The sequence below is a fragment of the Pipistrellus kuhlii genome, unplaced genomic scaffold, assembly GCF_014108245.1.
Source record: "Pipistrellus kuhlii isolate mPipKuh1 unplaced genomic scaffold, mPipKuh1.p scaffold_m20_p_11, whole genome shotgun sequence".
Lineage (NCBI taxonomy): Eukaryota > Metazoa > Chordata > Mammalia > Chiroptera > Vespertilionidae > Pipistrellus > Pipistrellus kuhlii.
The window spans coordinates 48,019,507-48,045,918 of NW_023425416.1; the positions used below are offsets into that span (position 1 = coordinate 48,019,507).

Below are 26,412 nucleotides of genomic sequence, written 5' to 3' on the forward strand. Positions count from 1 at the left end.
AGTGATAGAAACATCAATGATGAAAGAAAATCACTGATTGACTGCCTTCTGCATGTCCCCCACTGGGGATCAAGCCCACAACCCATGCACGTGCCCTTGACCAGAATCAAACCCAGGACCCTTCTCAGTCTGCAGGCTGACACTCTATCCACCGAGCTAAACCATCCAGGGCTAACTGGCACTTTTAATGAGGTGTTTACTATATTAGATGAAAGTTATGATGGTTTTCTCTGGAGTATCCCACTGGGTTTCACATGGTTTTCTTTCTTTTTTTTTAATCCTCACCCAAGACTGTTTTTCCATTGAATTTTAGAGAGAGTGGAAGACAGAGGGGAAGACAGAGAGAAATATCGTTGTGAGAGAAACACATTGATTGGTTGCTTCTTGCACTCGACTAGGGCCTGAACTGGGGAGGAGCCTGCAACCGAGGTGTATGTTCTTAACCGGAATTGAACCTGAGACCCTTTGGTCTGCAGGCCGATGCTCTACCCATTGAGCCAAACTGGCTAGGGCTCACATGTCTTTCTTAAAAGGTAACTTCACTGAAGAGATGTCTAATCACCTTGAAGATGAGCCATTCCAGGATGAGTTATTCATAGCATCAGATAGCCCCAAGTGAACTTTTCAAATAATCTTTCAAACTTACCGTCAAAACATATCTTTTGTTTGAGAACTTATATGTGAAAGTCAATTTCAGGTAAGTCTGAAATTTAATAACTTTCTTTTGATAAGATCCTGGAAGATCCCAGGGAAACTGGCAGATGGCCCAAGACCAGTGCCAGCGAAACGGATTTGCAAGCAAAGAAGAAATCCTCTGGGTGAGCACACGCACGTGTGGACAGGGAAGGACGGTGGTGGCCAGCCTTGGAGAGGACCAGCTGCGGAGAAACTGGATGAAGTCACGGGACAGTGTGGAGAGAACAGAGGCCCAGGATGCCTTGGAGTTGGGGGTCAAGAGACAGAGAGGAGCCGAGACAAGTCCTAGGATTGGAGTAGAATTGAAGTAAAATGGCGCTGTAGAAACCAGGGGAAGAGTGAATTTCCACCGAGAAAGCAAACAGCAGCCACTGGAAAAAGGAGAAAAGGGGCTCGAAAAATCCACTGGTGATCAAGTTGAGTACAAAGTCCAGCTTTGGGGAAGGGATTCTAGGAAGGTGGCAGAGTGTAGGAAGTACCAGGAATCTGTCTCCCCACATGACACCTGCACTGCCAGGCTGTGTCTAATATAACCATTTGGACCTTTGGAGTCTATCGAAGGCTTGCAAGTCCCAGGGGAAGACTTGAATGGTAAATGGCAGTGAGTTTTGGTCAGTTGCAGCTCTTAGCTCAGTGGTGGCTGCCGGTCCCTTACCCGGAGCCCCTGGGAGGCGGCGTGCACCTGTCCCTGGAGCGGCTTACACATAGCTTCAGGGGCCAGGTGTGCAATAGGATCCTGTCCTCCAGGTAGTGGGGATCGACATTCTCTTTGCTGGTTGTTACTTCACTTAATAATGGCCCCCAAGTACAAGAGTACGGATGCTGGCAATTCATATATGCCAGAGAGAAGCATAAAGTCCTTCCTTTGAAGTTTGAAACGAAAAGATGAATACAATACAATAGATATTGAGAGAGAGAGACCACATTCACATAACTTTTATTACAGTTTACTGTTATGATTGTTCTGTTTTATTGCTAGTTATTGCTAACCTCTTGCTGTTCCTAATTTATAAATTAAATGTTATAGGTATGTATGCATAGGAGAAACATAGTGTCTTTAGGTCTCAGTACTGTCTGTCTGTGACTCCAGGCACCCACTGAGGGTCTTGGAGCGTATCCCCTGCAGATAAGGGGGGACTGTAACACTGAAGTGTACACTTAAAACTAGGATGGTCAATTTTATGTGTGTTTTACCACAATAAAAAATTGAAGGAAAAATAAGTAACTGGCTTTGGCGTGAGAAAATAAAAGCTGGAAGACTTTCCCCAGGACTGTTCCAGGACACGCCGATATTTCAGAGCACAGACTAATAGTCTTTTGTCTGCACTCCGTGGCTCTGTTGGCTCCGATTCTGGGACTTATTAGGCACAAGAAATCCAAGGACCTTGCCACCGTGTCTGTCATTCCTCGGGTGTTGAGGTTCCCAAGCAGCCTGCCTTCTCTTCTCCATTTTTCCGAATCTTATGTTTGTTTCATATACACAGTGACCCGGATGTCAGTTGTACTGAGTAGAAAGAGGAGGGCAAAGTACACCTATTCCATCTGCTCAGAAGGAGAGGGCGAGCACAGAGTGGGGCAATGTAGGTTTACAGTTGTGAGTGTGCACAACACAGAATTTATTATTGTATTATTTGTAAATTATTGTATTTTTTTTATTTTTTATTTTTGTATTATTTTTTATACAAACAACTGGAATCCTCCTTTTGCCCCACCCTGAATAGTTTTAAAATCCTCCTCCTTCCTGTAAGATTCTGATCTGTGCGTCTCTGTCCCTAGCTCTTCCCTTTTAAAAGTCACCAGACTGCCCGTTGGCATGGCTCAGTAACTGAGGATTGGACCATGGACCAGGAGTCATGGTTCAATTCCTGGTCAGGGCACATGCTCAGGTTGTGGGCTGGATCCCCAGTGAGGGGTGTGCAGGAGGCAGCCGATAGATGTTTCTCTCTCTTTATCCCTCTCCCCTCCTCTCTCTAAAATCAATTAAAAAAATTTTTTTAAATCACTGGACTAAAAGACCTTCAAAATAAATTCCTATGCATTTGCCAAAGCTTATAGTTTTTTGCTTTTATTTTTGTTTTTCTTTTTCGCTTATGAAAGCTTTCAGGCCGTGACAAGCCTCTACCACCCATTGCTCATGGAGCTGGCAGGCAGCAGAGCAATTGATGGATTGATGTTCTCTGCTCCTCCGCTGGGTCCTTGCCCACGGAAGCAAACGGCTTTCCTTTATTCAGGAAACCCAGACAACTTACATCTCAGTAACAGCTTTCCGACGACTCGGTCCTGCCGATCCTGAAATTTTCAAGTGCGTTGCAGATAAAAATGTTCTTTTCCTTCCAGAGAAGCGCAGCCGTTGTGGAGAGCTGGTTTGGCTTGGATCGGGGAAACACTGGCGTCTGTTCAAGTAGACAGATAACTAATTGCCATTCAGACCCATTTGTCTCATCTGTAGCTTAATGGAGGGGTTTCTGTTCCCAACTGCCTCCTTAGAGAAGCTGTCTGTATTGTTAGGCTGCCTTGATGAAATTGTTGTTAGCTGGCAAAGGACAATTACCCGGAAATTAAGCAAATTGTTGTTTCTCGTCCGACGGTGGCTGGTTCTCAGAATCTTGTGTAGTGTGCCGCCGGAGACAGCTTTTAGGTTACCATAAGAGCAGTAGTGCTCAGGCCTAGCCAACTTGGCTCAGTGGATAGAACGTCGGCCCTTGAACTGAAGGGTCCTGGGTTCGATTCCAGTCAGGGGTATGGGCCTGTGCCTCAGCTAGATCCCCGGCCCCAATCGGGGCAGGAGGCAACCAATTGATGTGTCTCTTCCACATTGCTATTTTTCTCTTTCTGTCTCTCCCTCTCCCTCCCACTCTCTCTAAAAATCAATGGAAAAATATCTTCATGTGAGGATTAACAAACAACAACAAAATAGTGCTAAAAAAATAATGGTCAAGACAGTAGCAAAAAGAAGCTTTTAAAAGAAAATATATATATTTTTGTTTCAGAGAGGAAGGGAGCAGGAGAGAGAGAGAGAAACATCAATGATGAGAGAGAATCATTGATTGGCTGTCTTCTGTACGCCTCACACTGGGGATCAAGCCCGCAACCCAGGCCCTTGCCCTTGAATCGAACCTGGGACCTTTCACCTGGGCAAGAGGAGCTTTATATTTAAGCTCAGAAAGACAGTGCGAGCTGTCTTTGAACCTCAGAGCAGCGTCTCCCCTCTATTAATAGTCATTCTCTAGATTGGCTTCCAGAGCATGTAGATCATGAACTTTTCACATGACTGGAGCGTTTAGTTGCAGCCCTGGATTTGAGAAACAAGACCTGTAAGAACGAAATGTGTGTTCCATAAGCACAGTGCACAGCATTTGTGATTTCCAGTCTTCATTAAACGCTGCTTTTCAGTCTAAAGTTAGTCCCGAGGTGAAGGAACACAATTACCTCAAAATGAATTCTTAGACAAATGTTAGGTTCATGATTAATCAATCACCCTGATATTAACACCTGTCCCATCGGCTCGGCACAAAGGAGGGGATCTGTGTGAGTGTGGCCGCGTTCGGAGTATAACTCTGAATAACCCGACTTTCTGTTTTAAAAACAAGATGCATTAGGTGTTGGCTTGTCTGGGAAGCAGGGAAAGGCAAGCACAAGAATGAAGAGGGTGCCAAAACTGGTGTGGCTCAGTGGATAGAGTGTCGGCCTGCGGACTGAAGGGTCCCAGGTTCAATTCGGGTCAGGGGCATGTACCTTGGTTGCGGGCGCATCCCCTGTGGGGAATGTGCAGGAGGCAGCTGATCAATGTTTCCAGCTCTCTGTCCCTCTCCCACTCTGTAAAAAAATATATATATATCAATTAAAAAATTTAAAAAAGAATGAAGAGGTTCTGGAACAGAGTAAACAGCCTGCGTTTGACTAAGAAGTCTTCCCAAGTCAGTGCTTTCCCACCGCAGGAATGGGGTGGGGGTGGGGGGGCAGGAATCCCCACCCCACAGACAGTGGGCTCCCCTGGGGTACAGGCAGGGCTGGGCCAGGACATTTGGGTGCTGTGGGCCAGATTCCAACCGATGATCTCTCAACACTTGTCAGCAGCCTTTTCATGGAAGGTGGTAAACTGATGTATTGAGAAAAATGATACGCCTCTCTAACTTCACAATAGGAACTGTATTGCATGGATTTATTACAAGAGGTTTTCCAAGTCAGACAGCCACTTGGAGGCCTATTAAATGATTTAACATTTAGGGAGTAAAACCAATCACTCATGCCCAGGGAGCAGCACTATGCATGCATAACCGAGTTTCAGAACTGTGTCTGCCCACACCCCCAGACTTGCCTGGTCTCCCCCGGGGTGGGTCTCAGAACTGGGAGGAGGGACGAGCTCCCTGGGTATGAGGACCCTGCCCCATGTGCTCGGCAGTTCGGGGGTCACAGCAGAGGGAGAAGGGGAGCCCAAGCGCAGGGGCTGGCATTGCCACTTCCCCAAGGACGCTGTATGCCTTCATGTGGAATGCCTATGGGAAAGTTGGTTGGCTCTTTAATCTGCCTGAGGTTACAGACTCAAACTAAAAAAATGAAAACCCACCGAGCAGTGGCATGCTTGGACTTGGATCATTTTTTGTTCTAGAAACTGTCTTGTGCATGGAAGGGATTTTAGCAACATCCCTGGCCTCTACCCACTATGTCAGCACCACCCTCCCCCCCCACAGTGTGACAGACAGAGTGTCTCCAGGTATCACCAGGTGTCCTTGGGAGCTATCCTGCTTTAGGAGGAGGACGGAGGAAGGGCAGTGAGCATCTCTGGTGGTGAAAGCCCAGGAGAGCCTTGTCTAAGAGCTGGGTTAAGTAAGAAGTTCTCAGGGAAAATGTGAAAGGGAGTCTCCATTTTAGCCAGACTAAAGGGAAAGCTTTAGCAGTTTAATTTTAGAAAGATGTCTGGTGATTTTTTTTAAACTTTATTGTTGAGGCTATTTCAGATGTCCCCTTTTTGGTGATTTTTTTCTGAGATGAAGTATTAGAAGATTAGAACTACTTGTTTTGTTGTCTTTAAACCCAGCAAATCAAGGAAGGTTCCAGAAGCATTCTGATATTTTTAGGAAATGCATTTTTGAGCAAGGTCTCTCCCCACCATGTTTGTAGTTCTCATGAGACTGGACTAGGGAGCCTTGGGGCATCTGGTCTGCCATTTCTTCGTGGAGAGGATGATACCGAGGGCCCTGGTGGACCCTGTGTGCAGCAGGTGGGAATAAATGGGCAGGAGCGCTCCCAGCTTCCTCTGGGCTGGGGACACTGGCCCTTCAGAGGGGACTGTGTGAGTGGTAAACATGCACCCAAGTAAAGCCATCGGCATTCACACACGCAGACACCAGGCACGTTCCTGGCGCTGAGAATCTCCCTCCGTAACAGAGGGCAGGAGAGATGAAGGTAGAGGCTGCCATCCAGTTGGTAATTAACAGTTTATGAGGGCAAACTCACAAGGCACGTCGTGGAGGCTGCGAGAGGAAATAAATGGATCTTCACGCTGCTTGGCGGGCACCGGTCACGGGTGCTGGTACGTGCATGCTTCCAGGTGCGGAGATTACTTTACATGCTTGACCAGCCTGCACACAGCCTGTTCCAGGAACCAGCTCGTTGCAGGAGGCAAGGGAGAGGCGCTGATTTATGTCAGAATGAGCATCGCTTTCGGTCCATCTCTAAGGGGGCTGCAGTGAGCCCTCTCCCGCTCTGGCCCAGGTCCAGCTCGCAGGTCCCAGCGCGGTCACAGCACAGAACTTTCTCTCCACAGTCGGGAGTGGGTGATGGTCCTGGAGTACTGGTTTGCGAGCTGTACCCTTCCAGCAGCTGGCATGACTTTTCCTCCAATGACACACAGAAACCCGCTGTGAACAACACGGGTCAGACCCAGTCTGAAGGCAGGGGCGGAGGGCCTGCAGTGCCCACACTCAGTGCACCTCGGAGCTGGCTCTTTCCATAGAGATTGCGTTCCTGGCGGGTGAAATAGACTAATGCTCGGTGGACAGCCATCTTTCTTCCCTCTGACTGGACCCGTGAGTTTTCTTCTAGTTCAAGTGAAAGTGGTTTTCAAAACCATAAACCTGGATGAAGATAATAGTACTGGTCTGTTGCTGTACTGTAGTTTTTATTCTCAATCTATAGAAGCAGATTCAGGGCCGAGAAAACACATACATGCATGTAATATATATGCATATTATATGTGTTTAATGGAAGTATTTTGATGCTTTATTATGAAAAACTTAGTGATACAGATAAGTAGAGGAAAGAGAACAGTCACCTCCTAAATTTAACTGTCATTTTTTTTCATATTAATTCACACACTTTTTAAAACTTCTAATGAATAAAAATTTGCAAAAACAAACCATAACAAGTCTGGGAATATTTTTACCACATTCTTGCATCCCCTGCCCTAGTTCATCTTATAGACTAACAATGTAATTTGAATTTAGTTTAATTCAGCATGCAGGCGTTAGATGAGCTGGTGTGTTTATTTTATTCTTCATTCAACAATAATTTTGGGGTGCCTCGACGTGCCAGGACCTGAGCAGACAGTGATGAACAAATCAAACATCTAAACATAGCTCCTGCCCCGGTTTTATTAGAAATTCAAGTTTTTGCCCGGGCTGGGTAGCTCAGAGGGTTGGAGCGCCATACTGATACGCCAAGGTTGCAGGTTTGATCCCCGGTCAGGGCTCATAAAGGAATCAACCAATGAATGCATCAACAAGTATTGTAGAACAACAAGTCGATGTTTCTCTCTCTGTCTTTCCCTTCCTCTCCCCTTGGCCCCCCCCCCAAAAAATTTTTTTTTAAAATAAAGAAATGCAGATTCTTCAGTTGCTTGTCTGGGAAACGGAAGGAAAGGAGTTCTGTGGCATGGGGAGGGTAGCTGGTGAGGAACCGATCCTGGCATGAGGGTGAATTTGGAGGTGTTGGGGAGCAAGCCCGCCCACAGTGTGCTGGTCCCATTCTTGAGTTGGCGAGGCACTCTGCGCATGTAGCTCCTGCAGACGTGTGTGTGTGTGTGTGTGTGTGTGTGTGTGTGTGTGTGTGTGTGCAGCCTGGGAGCTGGGGCTGGCTTTGGTGCTCACAGCTCAGCACTCGGTGCCACAGCTGGGGCACTGATGGGGCTGGCCCCCGGGGTCAGCTACCATAGAGCAGAGCTGTTAGATGGGCTGGTTGTCCTCTCTGCCTTGCAGGGGAGTGGGGAATGGATCTGGCAGTCAGAGTTCTTTGTTTTCTAGTAGTGATTTCTCTGCTTTTTATTAGTCAGCACATAAAAGAACATAATACACAAGAATCTTACCTAAGAGAGGTAGCCCATTGGGAGCACCTCGAGTTTCCCAGACCCCCTCTTCAGCCCCGGCCCTCCTCGCCCTCCCCACTGGGCTTCAGCTCTCCTCCATCTGCAGAAAGGCGGATGTCCGCACGGGTGGAACCATTGGGAATGTGCCCCGTCCTCCGTCCATCCCGCTGTTAGCTGCTGTGTGCAGAGAGCAGGAGAAGGAAGCAGTGAGAGCGCAGGTCTTTGTGCCTCTTGACCTTATCTGCCTGGCCGAACAGGGAGTTATCAGTAACCTGCCTTTCAAGATTCCATAGCAAAGGCGTTTTCAGGCCAGAAAGTAAGTGTGGGGAGGCTTCGGTTCAGGCTGGAGATACAAGCCAGACGCTTTTGCACTGAGTTTAATACTTGGTAATGATTTTGGTGGGTCTTCCTATGTCGATGCCAGCCTGACTCACATAATGGAGTACACGGAGGGGAATGAGCCTGAAGGAGATACGAGGCCCTGGTGATATGTGCGAACACAAGGTTTCTTTGCAAATGGAGATCGTATAAAAGCAGGAAAATACTCCTCTTGGATTTTATGATTGCTTTAAAAATGAACTGCTTTTACGAATCAGTTTTGTGGCCCCCCGGCTATGTTTGCGCTGACAAAAACGATAGAGCCTCATTCCGTAATTCATATGTTCGTTGCGTGGGTGGAGGGAGGGGTGTGCAGAAGACTTCGGGTTGATTTTCTCATCTTTAAACAGGAAAGGCGAGGCTGGCATTTCTTTTCTTTTTCTTTTTTTAATTAAATATATTTTATTGATTTTCCCCGGAGAGGAAGAGAGAGGGATAGAGAGTTAGAAACATTGATGAGAGAGAATCATCGATCAGCTGCCTCTTGCACACCCCCTACTGGGGATGTGCCCGCAACCAATGTACATGCCCTTGACCGGAATCGAACCTGGGATCTTTCAGTCCACAGGCCGACGCTCTATCCACTGAGCCAAACCGGTTTCAGCTTCTTTTTTGTTTGTTTGTTTGTTTGTTTAAATATATTTTTATTGATTTCAGAGAGGAAAGGAGAGAGAGATAGAATCAATGATGAGAGAACCACTGATTGGCTGCTTCTTGCATGCTCCCCATTGGTGATTGAGCCTGCAACCTGGGCATGTGCCCTTGACTGGGATTGAACCTGGATCCTTTCAGTCCACAGGCTGACACTGTATCCACTGAGCCACGCCAGCCAGGGCTGGGGTTGGCATTTCAATCACGTCTCTCTCCTCTCGCTTTACAAATGGGTGGAAAGTAGGATAGCCGGTCACACGTTTGCAGTGAGATTGCTTTTCAAAATGCTGCAAGGCCGGTGCGTACGTGGTGTGGGGGCGAGTGTTCACAGTAGCCAGTGGGTGACTCCTTCTCCCTCTCCGACAGGAAATAACCACGTGTTCCCCGGACTACTACAAGTGGACTCAGTACCTCTTTATCAAGCTCTACGACGCTGGCCTGGCCTATCAGAAGGAGGTAAGTCCAAGTTAGCTGCCCTTTAAATAAATCTCTTCCGTCTGCTCAGAACACACCATTGTTGATCAAGAAACAAATGGGCCCTATTTGCCCATGAAAATAGTGAAAATGAACATGACCTCAAGGTCATGGCCTTGGTCGCAGCAGATCCAGAAAGTAGTGACGCCTGGCTTAGTTTGCTGCTTCCGGGGCAGGGCTTGGTCCTTTCGCACTTGAATTCCCAGCATGTAACAGTGTCTGATGCTTGGGCTGAGATCAGGACAGGAGCAGAGAAGGAATGCAGGCTTCCCAGGCCCTAGCCTAGCGACCCCTCCCAGCTGTGCGCTGGGTCAGTCACTCCCGGAAGTGTGGTTCTGTCCCTGCCCAGTGGGTGGTAACATCATCGTTGCAGGGTCTTGGGAGGACAGTGCCTACAGAGTGGTCTCCCAAGAAGGCGAGGAGCGTGTCATGGTGGGAGCCCAGTAACAGTGGACGCTCCTGAGGTGCTGGGGAGGAGGGGGAGGATCACAGTGTGGCCTACAATTTCTCTGTCCAGTACTGTAGCCACCAACGGCGTGTGATGTTGACATTTCAGTTTAAAATAATGGCGATTCATTAGCATTAAGATTGAGGTCCTCATTCACATGCTAGAGTAGCGAAGACTGGACATCACGGATCTAGAACACTTTCCATCATCACAGAGCATCCTCTAGACAACGTGGGTCTAGAAGATCCAGAAGTAACAAGTGGAAACGCCACTCTCCTTTGACCAGAGGGATCTGACGACACAATTACATTCACTGTTCTGTGGGTCACTCACTTCACACTGCCTGGCCTTACAATGAATACTACTCACAGAATCATTGTTGTTAGGTTTGGAACGCTTTAGAATCAATATAGAGATGGATGCAGAAAGCTCCGCTCGAATTTCTGAATAAAACAAAGATGTCTTAAACCTTGACAACATAAAAATAAGGTAGCAACGAAAGCCAGGAGGTGAACTTGGGGAAGAAAAATAGAAGCAAGTGCGAGACCATCCCTCCATCTTTCCCAGCAAGGAGTCAGAGGCGCAAAGTTAGAGGTTCACAGCTATGCATTTTTTTTAAGTTAGAAAGGTAGCTATGGAAGCTAATAAAAGTAGGGCGAACTAGAAGAGGGGTCGAGGGTGGGAGGAAGGCTGTATGGCCAACCATGCGGAGTATCCACCACGCATGGCCCAGCGTCCCCAGAACGGTCCAAAGACAATATCTGAAATCAAAGCATACTTTTATTATTTAAAGTCATGGTGGTGAATACCAGAAGCCTGAATGAAGGGAACCTGTTAAAAGTGGAAGGGTGACTTCATAATCACTTCCCGTAATTGTGAATATTCTCCTTTGACACTATAGCGAAAGTCAACAAGCGGTGGTCTCTTGCACTTGAGCTGCAGCGTTGACCTTTTCGTATGCTGTTAAATTAAAACGGATTGGACTGGTCTGTCTCACACTTTGCGTGGGTTTTTCACCCCTGCATAACTTTGTAACATCAGACATTAGGCATTCGGGAAACACAGTACAGTGTTAGGCAGCTCTCCCAAAAGTTGACATATTTCACTGCACAGTGTCAGCACCAATGAAGCTGTGAGCTCAGGATGGGCAGACACGAGCTTTCCAAGGCCTGTGCTTGGGAGAACATGAGTTTGCCTCTGTGATTGAAAAGAGATTGTTCCGTGGGTGTAGTTGGGAGAGAAAGGAGTGATGTTGCCTGAGGCTTGGACATTCTGGGAGCTGCAGAGAGCGCCCGTCTAAGAGTGTGTCGTTGGCCGTCTCCAGGTCTTCCGTGGCCACTGGTGGCAGGGCTGATTGGGCCCCTGAGCTGGTGTGCAGTGCGGCCTCGTCTCCAGCCTCTCCCACTCTGCCTCCGGGGCTGTGGAAGGTGGTGGCAGCAGCCTTGGGCACCCACCCCCTTCCCCTGGACTCTGTCCAAATGGGGCCCATTCTGGATGGAATGGAGCAATATCAATCTTGAGAATTACATCCTTTAATAGGATCTATGTGGTGTTTCTTTTTTCTTTTTTCTTTTTTTTGCCTTTGATCATATTTTTATTCAAAATTAGCTGTCCAAAGTGACTTGACCGTTGTGGAATAAACAATTTAAGTTTATGCCACGGGCTTCTTCTCTTCTGTGGTGGGTTTCTTTTCTGCGGGCTTCTTCTCAGCCGCTGGTTTCTTGGTAGCTGCAATATGTGGTGTTTCTTAACTAAGCATCCTTTTGTCAAGAGAAAAGCTAGTAGACTTTGAGGAAATCAATACCCTGAACCACATACTGGACCAGCCTTCTGGAGCCAGAAGCTGCATGTCCGTGTCCTCAGAGAAGGGGTGGCCAGGCGGGGCCTGGGGAGGAAGCAGCGAGGCCGACGATGGGGAGGAGCCGGAGGCCGGAGGAGCGATGCCCTGGCCGGGAGACAAAAGCTGACGGAGGGTGATCTGGGGGACAAGCCTCCTGTGCAGAGTGTGGCCCGGGAGGTGAGGGAAGAGAACCAAGCAAGAGGAAGATGAGATGAAGAGGGTGAGGCCTGCGGGCAGGGGCCCCCCAGCTGCTGTGTCACAGAGAAGGGAGCATACAAACTCAGGATCACAGATACCACCTTGAGAATCCCCCGTGGAGCCCCAGTCGCCGGCATCCCTAAGAGCCTAACGGTGTCATGGACTGCATTTCCTAAATGTTCCTAAAAGCTTCCTGTGCAGCACCCAGGCGACAAAAAAAGGCGAATCCCGTGTTAACCCTGCGTCAGCGGGGACATACGGAGTTACCAGATAACGGCGTGAGGGAAGCAGTGGCCAGGTGGGCTGGAGCTCAGGGTGTTTGCAGGGGTCTCAGTGGCTTCAGTGTGGACGGAAGGCTGGTTGTAAAATCCAGATCCTGCCAATGTGGCCGGTGAACTGCAGAGGAGGAGGAGTTGGCCTCGGTGGGGAGTAGAGAGCGTACATGTCGGCCAGGTGAGGTTGTCGAGAAACTGTGTTCTGTGCACCAAGACTGTGCTTGCCTGACAGTCAGGGTGTCCACCAGAGTACGTGTTCACAACGTGGGCATCGGGAATGTTGTCAAGAGCCCTGGCTGTGTGCCGGAGGCGGGTAGTGAGAGGAGACCCGGGAAAGGGCGTTGGGAGCAGCTCCAGGCGTGGAGAAGCTGCTAGTGCTGCGCCGCCCGGATGCCAGGGCCCTGCCTTGCGGCTGCCCCTGGGGTAGTCCCTCCCTACCCCCCCCACCCCCAGGGAAGGCTGAGCCGGGACCAGCTTCTCTGTGGTTGAGGCGGATCAGATCGTGGGAAGAAAGGAGAGGTTTCTCACAGCTGATGCATCTTTGATCTGAAATGCTATTTCCTTTGGTGTTTTTCCCGGTCCCCCAAGACTTTCGCTGGGGGAAGAAATTGCTTTTGTGTTTTGCTTTTATTTGTCTCTCATCCGACACCAAGGTTTTGTTATAACTTGTAAACCTCTCAGGAACACGTCTTCCTCCTCGCCTTTTATAACCTGGAGCCGGGGAGATGCCCGGGCCGCGTGGCAACTGCTGATAAGAAAATGAAGTCCTATTTGTTTTTGCAATCGGCAGTATTGAATGTTTGCTTCTTGATCCTCTGAGGTTGGTGGGGTGGGAGGCCCAGATGGAAGCATATAGGGCTTTTTATCTCCGGTTTATATTTTATACGGTTTTAGTTCTGTGTGGGTGTTTTGGGAGGGCGTGGGGGCGGCGGCGGGCAGGCTGCCATTTGAAAGAACTTTCCACAATACTAAACAAACTTGGCTCTTTCTTTTTACCTTATTGATTTATTTATTGTTAATCCTTGCCTGAGGATATTTTTCCGTTGGTTTTTAGGGAGATTGGAAGAGAGAGGGACAGTAGTGAGTGACTCCCCTCATTCCAGGGCCCCCCGAGCCTTGTGTACATAGAGATAAAATATTAACCTTAGACGTGAAAACTCGAGGCTAATAAACCAAAGGTGATTTACTTATCTACTATTATTCCCTATATTAGGGGTTGGGAGGGATACCATTTAAAATCAATAAGGTAGCCCTAGCTGGTTGGCTCAATGGATAGAGCATCAGCCTGCGAACTGAAGGGTCCTGGGTTTGATTCCAGTTAAGGGCACATACTGGGGTTATGAGCTTGAGAAACACATCGATTGGTTGCTTCCTACAGGAGTCCCTACGAGAACCTGGGCCGGAGAGGAGCCTGCAACCGAGGTGCGTGCCCTTGACCAGAATCGAACCTGGTACCCTTTCGTCTGCAGGCTTATGCTCTATCCACTGAGCCACCCAGCTAGGGCTACCTTATTTTAATAAAAGGCGAAAGATTTATGCGGTCTGAAGAGAAACCAGAGCATAGGGCTACCTTATTTTAAATAGAATCCCTCCTAATCCCTAATATAGGCAATAATAATAGATAAGTAAATCACCCTTGGTTTATTAGCCGAGAGCAGTGGTCAGCAAACTCATTAGTCAACAAAGCCAAATATCAACAATACAACAATTGAAATTTATTTTAAGAGCCAAATTTTTTAAACTTAAACTATATAGATAGGTACATTGTTATTTACTTAATTAGGGCACTCCTAAGCTGGCCTTTGCTAAAAACTCAAGGGGCCAAAGAGCCTCAGTTTGCCAACCACTGACCTAGAGTTTTCATGTCTAAGGTTATTATTTTATCTCTGTGTACTCAAGGCTTGAGTACAGAGTTTGGGCACTAAAATATCCTGGCTTGATAAGCACTGTTATTTTAAAATACGGTTTTTGTTGATTTTCAGAGACAAGAAGGAAGCGGGAGAGAGACATAGAAACGTCAATGATGAGAGAGAAATCATTGACCAGCTGCCTCTTGCACTCTCCCTACTGGGAATGGAGCCTACAACCAGGGCATGTGCCCTGACCTGGAATGGAACTATGACCTCCTGGTTCATGGGTGGATGCTCAACCATTGAGCCACACCAGCCAGGTACTTATTGTTATTTTTAATTTTTTTGTTTGTTTATTTCATGGTTGGTACAGGCCCTGGTTAACTGGGACCCCGTGGACCAAACAGTGCTGGCCAACGAGCAGGTGGACGAGCAGGGCTGTTCGTGGCGCTCCGGAGCGAAGGTCGAGCAGAAGTACCTCAGGCAGTGGTTTCTCAAGACAACGGCTTACGCCAAGGTGAGTGTGGGCCTGCAGGCTCCCACTGATGCCCACCGCCTCCCACTGATGCCCACCGCCTCCCACTGATGCCCACCGCCTCCCACTGATGCCCACAGCCTCCCACTGATGCCCCCAGCCTCCCATAATGCCCACAGCCTCCCACTGATGCCCACCACCTCCCACTGATGCCCACAGCCTCCCACTGATGCCCACCGCCTCCCACTGATGCCCACCGCCTCCCACTGATGCCCACCGCCTCCCACTGATGCCCACAGCCTCCCACTGATGCCCCCAGCCTCCCATAATGCCCACAGCCTCCCACTGATGCCCACCACCTCCCACTGATGCCCACAGCCTCCCACTGATGCCCCCAGCCTCCCACTGATGCCCCCAGCCTCCCACTGATGCCCACAGCCTCCCACTGATGCCCACCGCCTCCCACTGATGCCCACAGCCTCCCACTGATGCCCACAGCCTCCCACTGATGTCCACAGCCTCCCATAATGCCCACAGCCTCCCACTGATGTCCACAGCCTCCCATAATGCCCACAGCCTCCCACTGATGCCCACAGCCTCCCACTGATGCCCACAGCCTCCCATAATGCCCACAGCCTCCCACTGATGCCCGCAGCCTCCCATTGATGCCCACAGCCTCCCATAATGCCCACAGCCTCCCACTGATGCCCACAGCCTCCCACTGATGCCCACAGCCTCCCATAATGCCCACAGCCTCCCATAATGCCGCAGCCTCCCACTGATGCCCACAGCCTCCCACTGATGCCCACAGCCTCCCATAATGCCCACAGCCTCCCACTGATGCCCACAGCCTCCCACTGATGCCCACAGCCTTCCATAATGCCCACAGCCTCCCACTGATGCCCACAGCCTCCCATAATGCCCACAGCCTCCCACTGATGCCCACCACCTCCCACTGATGCCCACAGCCTCCCACTGATGCCCCCAGCCTCCCACTAATGCCCACAGCCTCCCACTGATGCCCACCGCCTCCCACTGATGCCCACAGCCTCCCACTGATGCCCACAGCCTCCCACTGATGCCCACAGCCTCCCACTGATGCCCACAGCCTCCCATAATGCCGCAGCCTCCCACTGATGCCCACAGCCTCCCACTGATGCCCACAGCCTCCCATAATGCCCACAGCCTCCCACTGATGCCCACAGCCTCCCACTGATGCCCACAGCCTTCCATAATGCCCGCAGCCTCCCATAATGCCCGCAGCCTCCCATAATGCCCACAGCCTCCCACTGATGTCCACAGCCTCCCACTGATGCCCACAGCCTCCCACTGATGCCCACAGCCTCCCATAATGCCCGCAGCCTCCCATAATGCCCACAGCCTCCCATAATGCCCGCAGCCTCCCATAATGCCCGCAGCCTCCCATAATGCCCGCAGCCTCCCATAATGCCCACAGCCTCCCACTGATGCCCGCAGGCTCCCCACTAATGCGTGCACATTGGCGGGCAGCACCAACCACCACCGCCATATGGATAGATGACCCCCCAGTTCTCTCACTCAAAAGACGTTTCTTTCTCTCTCCTCCTCCTCCCCCACTCCGCCTCCTGTTTTCCCCTCAGTTAAAAGATGTTTCTTAAACGAGGCTGTCTTCCCATTACCAGTTATTCAGAACACAACTGAGCATAGGTCTGGATTTGGAAAACTACTCGCTGGGACTGGTTAGCACAGTGCCCTCTCCTTGTGAGCACCCAGTGCCCTGGAGAACCCGGAGGAGGAGCACGAGGCTGGGGAGGCTGCTTCCTGTGACTTCCCGGCAGGGAGCCCCTCTCTGCTGACAGGCCGGCTCCAGACCCGTCCGACGGCTCTGTCGCAGGCTTTGTGGCGAAGCCACCTAATTAGCTCTTCTGTTTTGACCTCTGCCTCGAGTTGGAAATGTAACAACCTAACTGAGGGGCATTATTCTTTAAATTGTCAAGTGTGAATTTTCAGCTGTTCATCAGAAACGCTAGTTACCACGGTGACTTGCTGGGTTCTTGCTGAACTCCTGTGCAGATTCATTGGCAAAGCTGTCTTTGGAGGTCAGCGCTTGGTCTGCCCTGAAAATCAGAAGCAGTGGGAGTGGTAGGAGTGGGCAGCAATCTGTGTTTGCTGCAGGCTCTTGGCTGAGGGCTGCGGGGCGCCAGCGGGCTCGGTGGAAATGATTGCTGAGGGACTGAGAGAGGGCAGAGCCTCGGGCTGCACGGTGCCCCGAGACCTTGGAGTCACGGCCCAGGCGAAAGTATGCATGTGACACCCCTACAAAGCCATGTATGAGGCATACAGGTGACCCTCTAGGAACGAGGACAAAATTAAAATAGACTCACCTTAGTTAAAAAAATAAAATAAAGTAAAAAGGCCTGACAGGTTCACAAGGAACTTTTAGAACAAAACTCAACACTTTTAAAGAGAGACAACATAATCCAGACTCCCCGCCAGGCTGGTTCCACCTGTGATGTCCAGCACTCAATAAAAATGTCCTAGCTTTGCCGAGAATCAGGAAATTCGACCCATCGTCCAAGTTTAAAAAGGCATAGAAATACGAATTTAAAAAAGGAAATAGATGCTGAGATGACCCAGAAGTTGGAATTAGGAAATAAAGCCAGAGGCATTTATTATATAACTTGGTCTGGAACTTCAAGGAATAGATGGTCATAATGAGTGAACATTGGGGAATCTCACAGGGAAATGGAAACTACTAAAAACAAATGAACGCCGGAACTCTGGAACAGAAAAGTGTAATATCTGAAATGGGAAAGTTCCCTGTTTAGGACTCAGACAGGTGAACAAGGGTGAAGTGGGCCCTAAAGCTAGAGGGGAGCCTCCCAAATGAGGAACAGCCCTGTGGGTGACCCTACAACAGACATCTGTGCGACAGTTTGAGGAACGAAGGAATGCCAGTGCAGTGGAATATCAGAGAGCTAGGGAGGCGGGGCTGGGAAGCTGGGGCAGTGGTCAGGGCCATCAGGCAAGGCCTGTAGGTCTTTAGGAATTTGCACTTTATCATGGCAGCGTGGGAAACTCTTAAAGGACCCTGATGAATGGCGTGGTCAGATATGTGCTTTTTAAAAATATATATATTTTATTTATTTTTTTTACATCAATGAGAGAGAAACATCGATCAGCTGCCTCCCTCACACCCCACTGGGGATGTGCCCACCAAGGTACATGCCCCTGACTGGAACCGAACCTTTGACCCCTCTATCCACTGAGCCAAACCGGCTTCGGGGCAGATATGTGCTTTTTAAATATATATATTAATTATTGATTTCAGAGAGGAAGGGAAAGAGAGATAGAAACATCAATGATGAGAATCGATTGGCTGCCTCCTGCACACACCCCACTAGGAATTAAGCCCACAACCCAGGCATGTGCCCTTGACCGGAATCGATCCCAGGACCCTTCAGTCCACAGGCCCTCGCTCTATCCACTGAGCCAAACCAGCGAGGGGCAGATATGTGCTTTTATAAATCCCCGTGGAAGGGTAGGGTGACTGACTGCTTCTCTAGCTGGAAAGCAAGAAACTCCTTCGCATCCCCAGCAAGAGCCCACTGATGTGCTTTCAGCCCAGCTCATCGTGTCCCGTGTTCCGGGTCCCGGGTCCTGTGTCCCATGGCTGCCCCAGCTTTGAGGGGCCTAGGAAAGCAGGCTGGGCTTTCAGCCTCTGCAGTCTCGGGGCCGGGGGCAGGGGCAGGGGGCAGGGAGCGGGGCTGGGTGGCCAGGGGCTGTGCCCACAGCTATCTCCGGGGCTTGGTGTCCGCACCTGCTTTGGCAGCGCCGTGTGCTCCGTGTGCAGCTGGAGGCCTGCTCGGGAACACGGCTGTGGCGCAGCCTCTCTCATTCATTTAACTTCCAAATTACAAAGGCGGTGCCTGATGTGACAATTACAGGGAGCCCGGGAACAGAAAGATTGCCTTATTAAGGCTGTTCTGTGATGTATTCGATTTTTCTCCCCTCACCCCCCGCCCTGCGTTTGCGAGGCTTGTTTGCTTTCTGAGACATGAAAAGTGCTTCCAGCCGCACGCTCCGGGGAGGAGACCTGTGGGGGGAGCAGCTGAGGAGCAGCTGAGAGTGTGGGAGGATCTGTGGGCGGCGCCGGAGGGGAGGGGAGTACATACAGAAAGTACAAGGCTCGGCAAGTGATGGAGCCGGTGACAACCGGAAGTGACCTCGGCTTCCCACCTGAGCTTTTCTAATAGATCCGTGGTTTTGATTTCCACGGCTGCCTCCTGGGGCCCCCCCGAGGCTGTTAGGATGGATGTGACCACGCCCCAAGGGTGCTTAGACCAGTCCGCATTGGTGGTTATCGTTTCCAAGTTTTCAGGAACTCCCTGGCGGCGGCCGGGACATGAGCGGGAGGACCTTTCACTCCTCCCCGCTCGCCCCGAACGGATCCGTGCTCAGGCCTTTCCTCACCATCTTATGTAATCCCGGCGTCAGTCCTGTGAGGGTGGTCCTGTTATTCCCATTTCACTGATGAGGAAACTGAGGCTCACACCGCTAACAAGTAGCAGCACCGGGATTCCAATCCGAGGGCCTGAGCTCTTACCGGGCGGTCTGTGCCGCGCCTCGGGTGGTCTGAGTCGGCCCATCCTTTCCCCAGATGCCGCTGCGTGCCTGGCCGGAAGTGGGGCCGCTGGGTGTGCCAGGGAGAGCTGGTGAGGGTCCCAGTGAGCCTCGTCGGCTCAGGGAGACATTTGGGTTTTAAAGCTGGAGGACACCTGAGGGAACCCTGAGCAGGTGCCCCTGCCTTTAGCTCAGAGTCCCCCAAGCTTTTGAATCCCTGTCCTGATCTGAGAAACAAATGGCAGAGGAAAAAAAACCCTCATGCCTTTGCTGCTGCTCGGAGTTACAAAATCAATCCGATGTCTGAAACCAAATTAAAACAGAGGGATAGGTGTTGCTTTATTTCAAGCAGCGCACACCCTGTCCTCCTCCTGCTGCCCAGGGCGCTGATTGCCGGCGGAGGTGTCCTGAGAAATGGCTGAGCCGGCCCGTCCCTCGCTGTGTAACTGAGTCACCCCACGCCCAGGAAGGCCGGGCCCGGCCAGAGTCCCCTCGGTCCCAGCCCTGTGTCCTTCCACCTGCTCTGGAGAACAGGTTCCCAAGCAACCAGGCGAGACCCGGGGGCAGAGGCAGACAGTTCGTGTGCATGGCATTGCAAGTCGGGAAGTGGGATAGGTGCGGGGAGGGCACAGAAGGCAGGTGACGGCAAGCACGGTGATTAGAGGTTTCCTAGTTTGTTCCTGATGGAAGTGGCCTGCTGGCCTCTTGGGCCTGGAGCTGGGTCATGTTCTGTAGCTTTATTCTCCGCCAACACCCTGTCCTCATCCCGGGCCTTCGGGGAGCAGGAGGCGGAGCCCGAGGCCGTCGCTGCTGTTAAGGAAACTGTCACAACAGATGCGTGTGGCTCCATCGTACATTGTTTTGTTTTCAAAGTAAGTCTCCTCTTCCAGAAAGGAAACGTGTCCCACAGTCCCTCCCCATCTCTCTGTGGTTTGCTTGCTATTCCAGGTGGTTAACTCTAAGCATCAGCTTTGCTCAAAATAGAAACTTGATCATTTCCAGGACTGTGATAAGTTATAAACCTTGGTAAAATGCAGACTCTAGTAAAAAGAATAGCCCTAGCCGGCTTGGCTCAGTGGACAGAGCGTCAGCCTGCGGACTGAAGGGTCCCGGGTTCGATTCCGGCCAAGGGCACATGCCTGGGCTGTAGGCTGCATCCCCAATGGGGGGCGTGCAAGAGGCAGCCAATCAATGATTCTCTCTCATCGATGTTTCTATCTCTCCTCCCTTCCTCTCTGAAATCAATAAAGAAATGTATATTTTTTAAAAAGAATATATTAAGAGCATGGTCTTAACTGTGTAAGAACGTGTACACAGGCGCACACACTCCTACTGTATTTGTTCCAGTTCTAACACGGTTGGTTTGAGATGTTGTGCTCCACTGAGAAAGAAAAACGCTGTCAATCAAAGACACCACTGGCTGCTAGGCATGGCCCCGTTTCAGAGTGAGCGGGGAAAGGTGCATCTGAGAGTCCAGGGGGGATGGGAGCAAGCAGGGTGGGATGTTCAGAATCAAATATTACCGGTGGTCACCCTGGGTGCTTAACCCGACTTGTGTGATTGGTATTTTTCTTCATCCTTTCTGTCCTTTCCAAAATTTTCTCTTGTCATTTTGAGAGCCACAAAACAAAGCAGCCTCGTAGCTGGGTTACGGTGGCCTTTATTCACACCAGACCCGAGAGCCTTGGGGAAAGGACGGTCTTACGTTCTGGCAGCTTTACATTTATTTAGAGGCAAGCTTCCACGGTGAAGGTCATTGAGCAGAGTGTCCCCCGGGGCGGCTGTCTTCATCTTATTCCTTCCCGGAGCAGAGCTGCCCCTTCAGGCCACGGTGGGGCGCAGGCACGGCCTCTCTCTGTCCTGAGTGCCACGGGCAGTGAGAGGAGGCAGTGGCCTCTGGGAGTCGGAATCTGGCTCACCAGACAGGTGGCTCTGTCGTTGGGAGAGCTTGGCCTCTACATCTGCGTGGTTAGGAGGGTGGTGGTGACCTTTCAGAGCCTCGGGCGTTGTCTCCTGGAAGTCAGTGGCCTTAGGACAGTCCTGCTGCCGGCGGGCGGTGGGAAGGGGTGGGGAAGGCTGCTAAGTGTGGCCGCCGTGAATACGTGGCTGTGTGTACCAGGAGGTTAGCCTGGCTGGCTTCCAGGGTGCCTTCTGCGCATGCTCTCCCACAGAGCACGCACATGGCCCCGCCCCGAAGGCACGTCCATCCTCCCAGCCGCTGGGAAGCTGCACCGTAGCCCTTTTGCATGGCTCTGAGGTGCCCACTTGCTGTCTGTGTGGGCTGGTGGGCGCCTCCTGTCCTTTGTCCCTGCCACCCCTCGAGCCCGCACCTGCTGCCCCGGCACCCCTCATTAGCTGGACGCCTCACTTCCACCTGATTGTTTCCCTCCTGGGTTAGTAGCTTCCACAGTGGGACTGGCACTCGTGGAGAGCCAACTGGCGGGGGCTGAGGGGGCTGATGGGGGAAAAGAGGGGATATGTAATACTTTCAACAATACCTTTTTTTTTTTTTAAAGAGTGAACTGTATTTGTAAATAAATCTTTTGCACTGAGAGTCACACAACAAATGGATTTCGCTGGGCATACATAAAACATTTCAGGAGAGAAGTTCACACGGGCTGTCAGAGGGAGGTAAACATCCTGCCAGATGAGATTTTTAATGGCTCAATCTTTGTGCCTCACTTCCTGCAGGGGGATGAGGCTAGGACGAGAGAAGGTTTATTCCTCTAGCATATTCTAGAGAGGATATCTAGATTGTTAAGACATCTTACTGCTTTCGGAATTGATTTTCCTTTATTGGAACTCAAATATACACTGTGCTTTTGGAGTGAATGCACTGAAATGATTTTTTTTAAAAGAAGAATAAAAAAAAAACCTTTGCAACAAGAAAAAGTTTTAGGAAAAACATGCAGATCATAATACAAAAGTAATGGCTAATCAAACCACACTGATTCAGAAGGAGGCTAAGTGTTAAGCTTTTAAAAAGGACCCGTTTTGATTAAGTTTCCCCATTTCATCTTGTCTCTTTTATTCCTTTCTCAAATCTATGCCCAGCTCCCAGTCCTGGCTTTGCAGCCCCCCGTGGGAGCTAGTAAATCTAAGCTAATGGATTTAAAAGGTCTGGGTTTCTCATCTTGCCTGTCTTTGTTCACCCAAGGTCTTCTGAAATATATCACGTTTTAAAAACCACCCCTTCTAGAATCCTCACTTGTGGTCCCGTCGCATGTGGTGGTTAATGCCGTTAGCGCACACACCGTCTTCCCCGGGGAAGTACGGGTTTATTTCTGGCCTTATTTCTGTGTCTTTGAAGGAAGAGTCTGGTTGGCCAGGTTATATCTAATCCTCTTTTTATCCTCAGCTCTTTACTTTAAATCTTCCTCTTTCTTATTCCTGATTATATTTTGTGTTACGAAAGCCTTTCTTGATTGGACGTGAGCATCAGCTTGTCTCCTTCTACTTCCTGTTCTTAAACATGGGCTCCTAGTCAGACTCATTAATATCCCTTCGATTCAACTCCTTACAGCATCCTCATCCATATGGTACAGGCAGGGTCACCGTGGCCGTGTTTGCAGGCCGATCGCAACCAAGTACTTATGAGGCCTGTTTGTAAACCACGGGATTTTTCTAAATGCTCAGCAGCAACTCTAATGTGGCTTCAGATGAGCATTAAATACGGGAATGAGAAGCCCACTTATAATTAACTTACAGGTTTTACATATGGAAGGCGTTACCTTTTGTTTTAATTTACCTAAAGAGACCAGGCAACTGAGCACAGATTATCCAGTCTGAAGATTTGGATCGTTTGTGATAGTGGGTCTGCCGCTGACTTGGTTGAGGGAGCCATTTCTTCATTTGCTAAATGAGGGGAGCTGAGGTAATGAATGGCTTCCAAATTGTGCCCAAGGCCTGGGAATTGGTGGAGAGGGTTCGGAGAGAGCTCAGGGCACCTCCCAGCATAATGGCTCAGCTTTCGGCTCTTACCTGCTGGGTTCCCTCCATTTTATCTGAAAAGGCATTTTATAGCCCTTTAAAAAAGAGTCTCAAAACCTTCTCTCTCCCAAAGGTTTTTGGATTCTGTGAACCAGTAAGATTTCCATAATTCCAGATTGGCTAGGATGGGGGAGGGAGTCGCTGCCAATTGTTTGCCAGATGGAAGGGCCTGATATGAGAGGGATCCCGTGTACTGCCACTGCAATTGCAGCACCAAAAGAGGGAGGAAGGTTATCATCTCAACGAAAACCTAAATCAAATAAAAACAGGTAGGCTGTGAGTACTCACCGCCCTCTTGTTCAGGTGGAGCAGGGCCAGCCCTGGGATGAGGGAGAGGCTGCTCAGAGCAGGTGCTCATCAAAACCAGCCGGGATAATGTTCCTTCCCAGTGGGGACTCAAACGGGCTCACTGGGTTATTCTCACGAAGTTGATTTCATTTGGTTTATTTTTATTTTTTTATATATTTTTTAATATATTTTATTGATTTTTTACAGAGAGGAAGGGAGAGAGATAGAGAGTTAGAAACATCGATGAGAGAAACATCAATCAGCTGCCTCTTGCACACCCCCTACTGGGGATGTCCCCGCAACCAAGGTACATGCCCTTGACCGGAATCGAACCTGGGACCCTTCAGTCCGCAGGCCAGTGCTCTATCCACTGAGCCAGACCGGTTTCGGCTCATTTGGTTTATTTTTTATTTAAAAAAAAAAAAAAAAAAAATATATATATATATATATATATATATATATATATATATATATATATAAATTATATTTTATTGATTTTTTACAGAGAGGAAGGGAGAGAGATAGAGAGCTAGAAATGTCGATGAGAGAGAAACATCGACCAGCTGCTTCTTGCACACCCCCCACCGGGGATGTGCCCGCAACCAATGTACATGCCTTTGACCGGAATCGAACCCAGGACCTTTCAGTCTGCAGACTGACGCTCTACCACTGAGCCAAACCGGTTTCGGCTGCTTTCATTTTTTTAAGAATATTCATAAATTTGGTAAGGCATTAAGCAGGAGGGTTTTTCTCTCTCCCATAATTAGCATATTAAAATATTCCAATTTCAATCTTTTGTCCTGTCTGAGATCTGAGTATTTTAAGCAAAGCTCCTCCACCAGAAATCTCCCAGCCTAGACAATGCAACCTAGAGGAAAACTCACCCAGAGGGCTTAGCAGCAGCGGCTGGACAAGGCAGGGGACGGAGAGGCGGCAGGTGCGTCACAGGTTTTAAATCGCTCCTTGTCCTGAGCAGCATGAGGAAATCTTGCTCAGTCACTCCCCATCCCATCGAGGATGTCAGTCATCCCTTTTGCCCAATGCTGTATACGCTACCTGCCCTCTAGTCACTTAGGCGGCTCAGTTACCAGAGGGAGAGGCCCACATTCATACAACTTGTATTGTTACAATTGTTCTATTTTAATATTAGTTGTTGTTAGTCTCTTACTATGCTGCTTTATTATCTAAACTTTATCATAGGAATGTGTACATAGGAAAAACCATACTATACACTGAGTGGCCAGATTATTATGATCTTTGAATGCATAATAATATGGCCACTCAGTGTGTGTGTGTGTGTGTGTGTGTGTGTGTGTGTGTATTAGAGGCCCGGTGCATGAATTTGTGCATAGGTGGGATCTGGTCAGCCTGGCCATGGAGAAGGGACATGTGTGGTTGGCCAGCCTGCCAGCTGGTTGAACTCCTGGTGGAGGGGACAATTTGCATATTAGCCTTTTATTATCTAGGTTCTAGGATATACACTGAGTGGCCAGATTATTATGCGTTCAGAGATCATAATAATCTGGCCACTCAGTGTATATCGGGTTCTGTACCATCTGCAGTTGCAGGCATCTACTGGGGTCTTGGATCTCACCCCCCACGGATAAGGGGGAACAACTGTATTTAACCTTCATGTTAGGGGCTCTGGCACATCCTGCTTTGCATATGCCCAGGCCAGACCCGTTGCAACCAATAAAACGGAGTCCTGATGAGCAAGCACCTCTGCTTCTCACCTCTGATTGGCAAGAGAGCAAGAGGAGGCCTAATTCCTAAGCCTTCCTCTGCATCCTCCTTCCCCCTCCAGTCCTCCCTCAGCAAGCCCCGAGTCATTCACTGCCTCAAACCTGTGCATCTCGCTCTCCGTTCTCTCTCCTCCCCGCAGGCCATGCGGGACGCGCTGGCAGACCTCCCGGAGTGGTACGGAATCAAAGGCATGCAGGCCCACTGGATCGGGGACTGTGTGGGCTGCCACCTGGACTTCACCTTAAAGGTGAGCGGCAGAGCCTTCGCGGCAGTGAGCGCCGGCCAGGCCCTCTGCTCTGTTGCAACCCCTTGACCAGCCCAGCACCTGGGGCTCCGCGGCTGCTGTCCACTGAGTACCCGCTGCCTGTCGCTGAGCTCACGATTCCTGTGCCACGTCCTCACCCACGTGACCAGCTCACTCCGGGCTCAGACCTGGGAGCCCCCATCAGACCGGGAGTGTGTGCTTCAAAACCTTTGAAAACCAGGCCCTGGCTTAGATAGGCTTTTCCTTCCACTGCTTTCCCGAGCAGGTGGTGAGATTTCCCGCTGTGACGGCATCTCTCTGCACATGCTCTGACCACCTGTGATCCGGGCCCAAGTGGGCCTGCTGGAGGGCACCTGGCAGGGCTTCTGAAGGAGGAGCTGTGATCCTCCTCTTCCACCCTCCTCTGCCCCTGCCGGGTCCATCCCTGACCTCCAGTCCCTGGGGCTGTGGCCAGAAGCTGGCCCCACTATTTGCGGTTGAGGGAGTGGGGAGAAGGGGATGAGGTTGGGGAGCACCGTAGCTCAGAGGGAGGACCGAGAAGGGAATGACTACTCTGCTCTCCCCCTGCCAGGTGGACGGGCAGGTCACAGGAGAGAAGCTGACCGCCTACACGGCCACCCCCGAGGCCGTTTATGGCACGTCCCACGTCACCGTCACTCCCGGCCACAGACTCCTGCACGGGCACAGCCCCCTGAAGGAAGCCTTGCGGAAGGCACTGGTCCCCGGCAGAGGTGAGTGGGCAGGGTGAGGCTAAGACGGAGGAGGATCATGTCTTATGTTCTGCCTCACGGTGTTTCCAAGTTCACTGCTTTCTCATGTCATCTTGTGGGATTTGTCTTCACCTCGGCCTGGCTTCTTAGTTTTTTATTTTAAGGCATGAGGCTGACAAAAGAGCTTTGAACATGTTAAGTTACCCCCCTGGCTGCACTTTGAGCT

The 26,412-nt window shown here is 50.1% G+C and overlaps 1 protein-coding gene across 1 annotated transcript in view; it reads left to right on the forward strand.

The window, feature by feature from the left end:
* LARS2 (leucyl-tRNA synthetase 2, mitochondrial) overlaps positions 1-26,412 on the forward strand; it is an 88,974-nt gene that overhangs the window by 19,924 nt on the left and 42,638 nt on the right. Inside the window, exons 6-9 of the mRNA XM_036432057.2 lie at positions 9,395-9,484; positions 14,487-14,630; positions 25,351-25,458; positions 26,048-26,207. Of these exons, the coding sequence (XP_036287950.1) occupies positions 9,395-9,484; positions 14,487-14,630; positions 25,351-25,458; positions 26,048-26,207 (502 nt within the window). The remainder of the gene's footprint in view (positions 1-9,394; positions 9,485-14,486; positions 14,631-25,350; positions 25,459-26,047; positions 26,208-26,412) is intronic.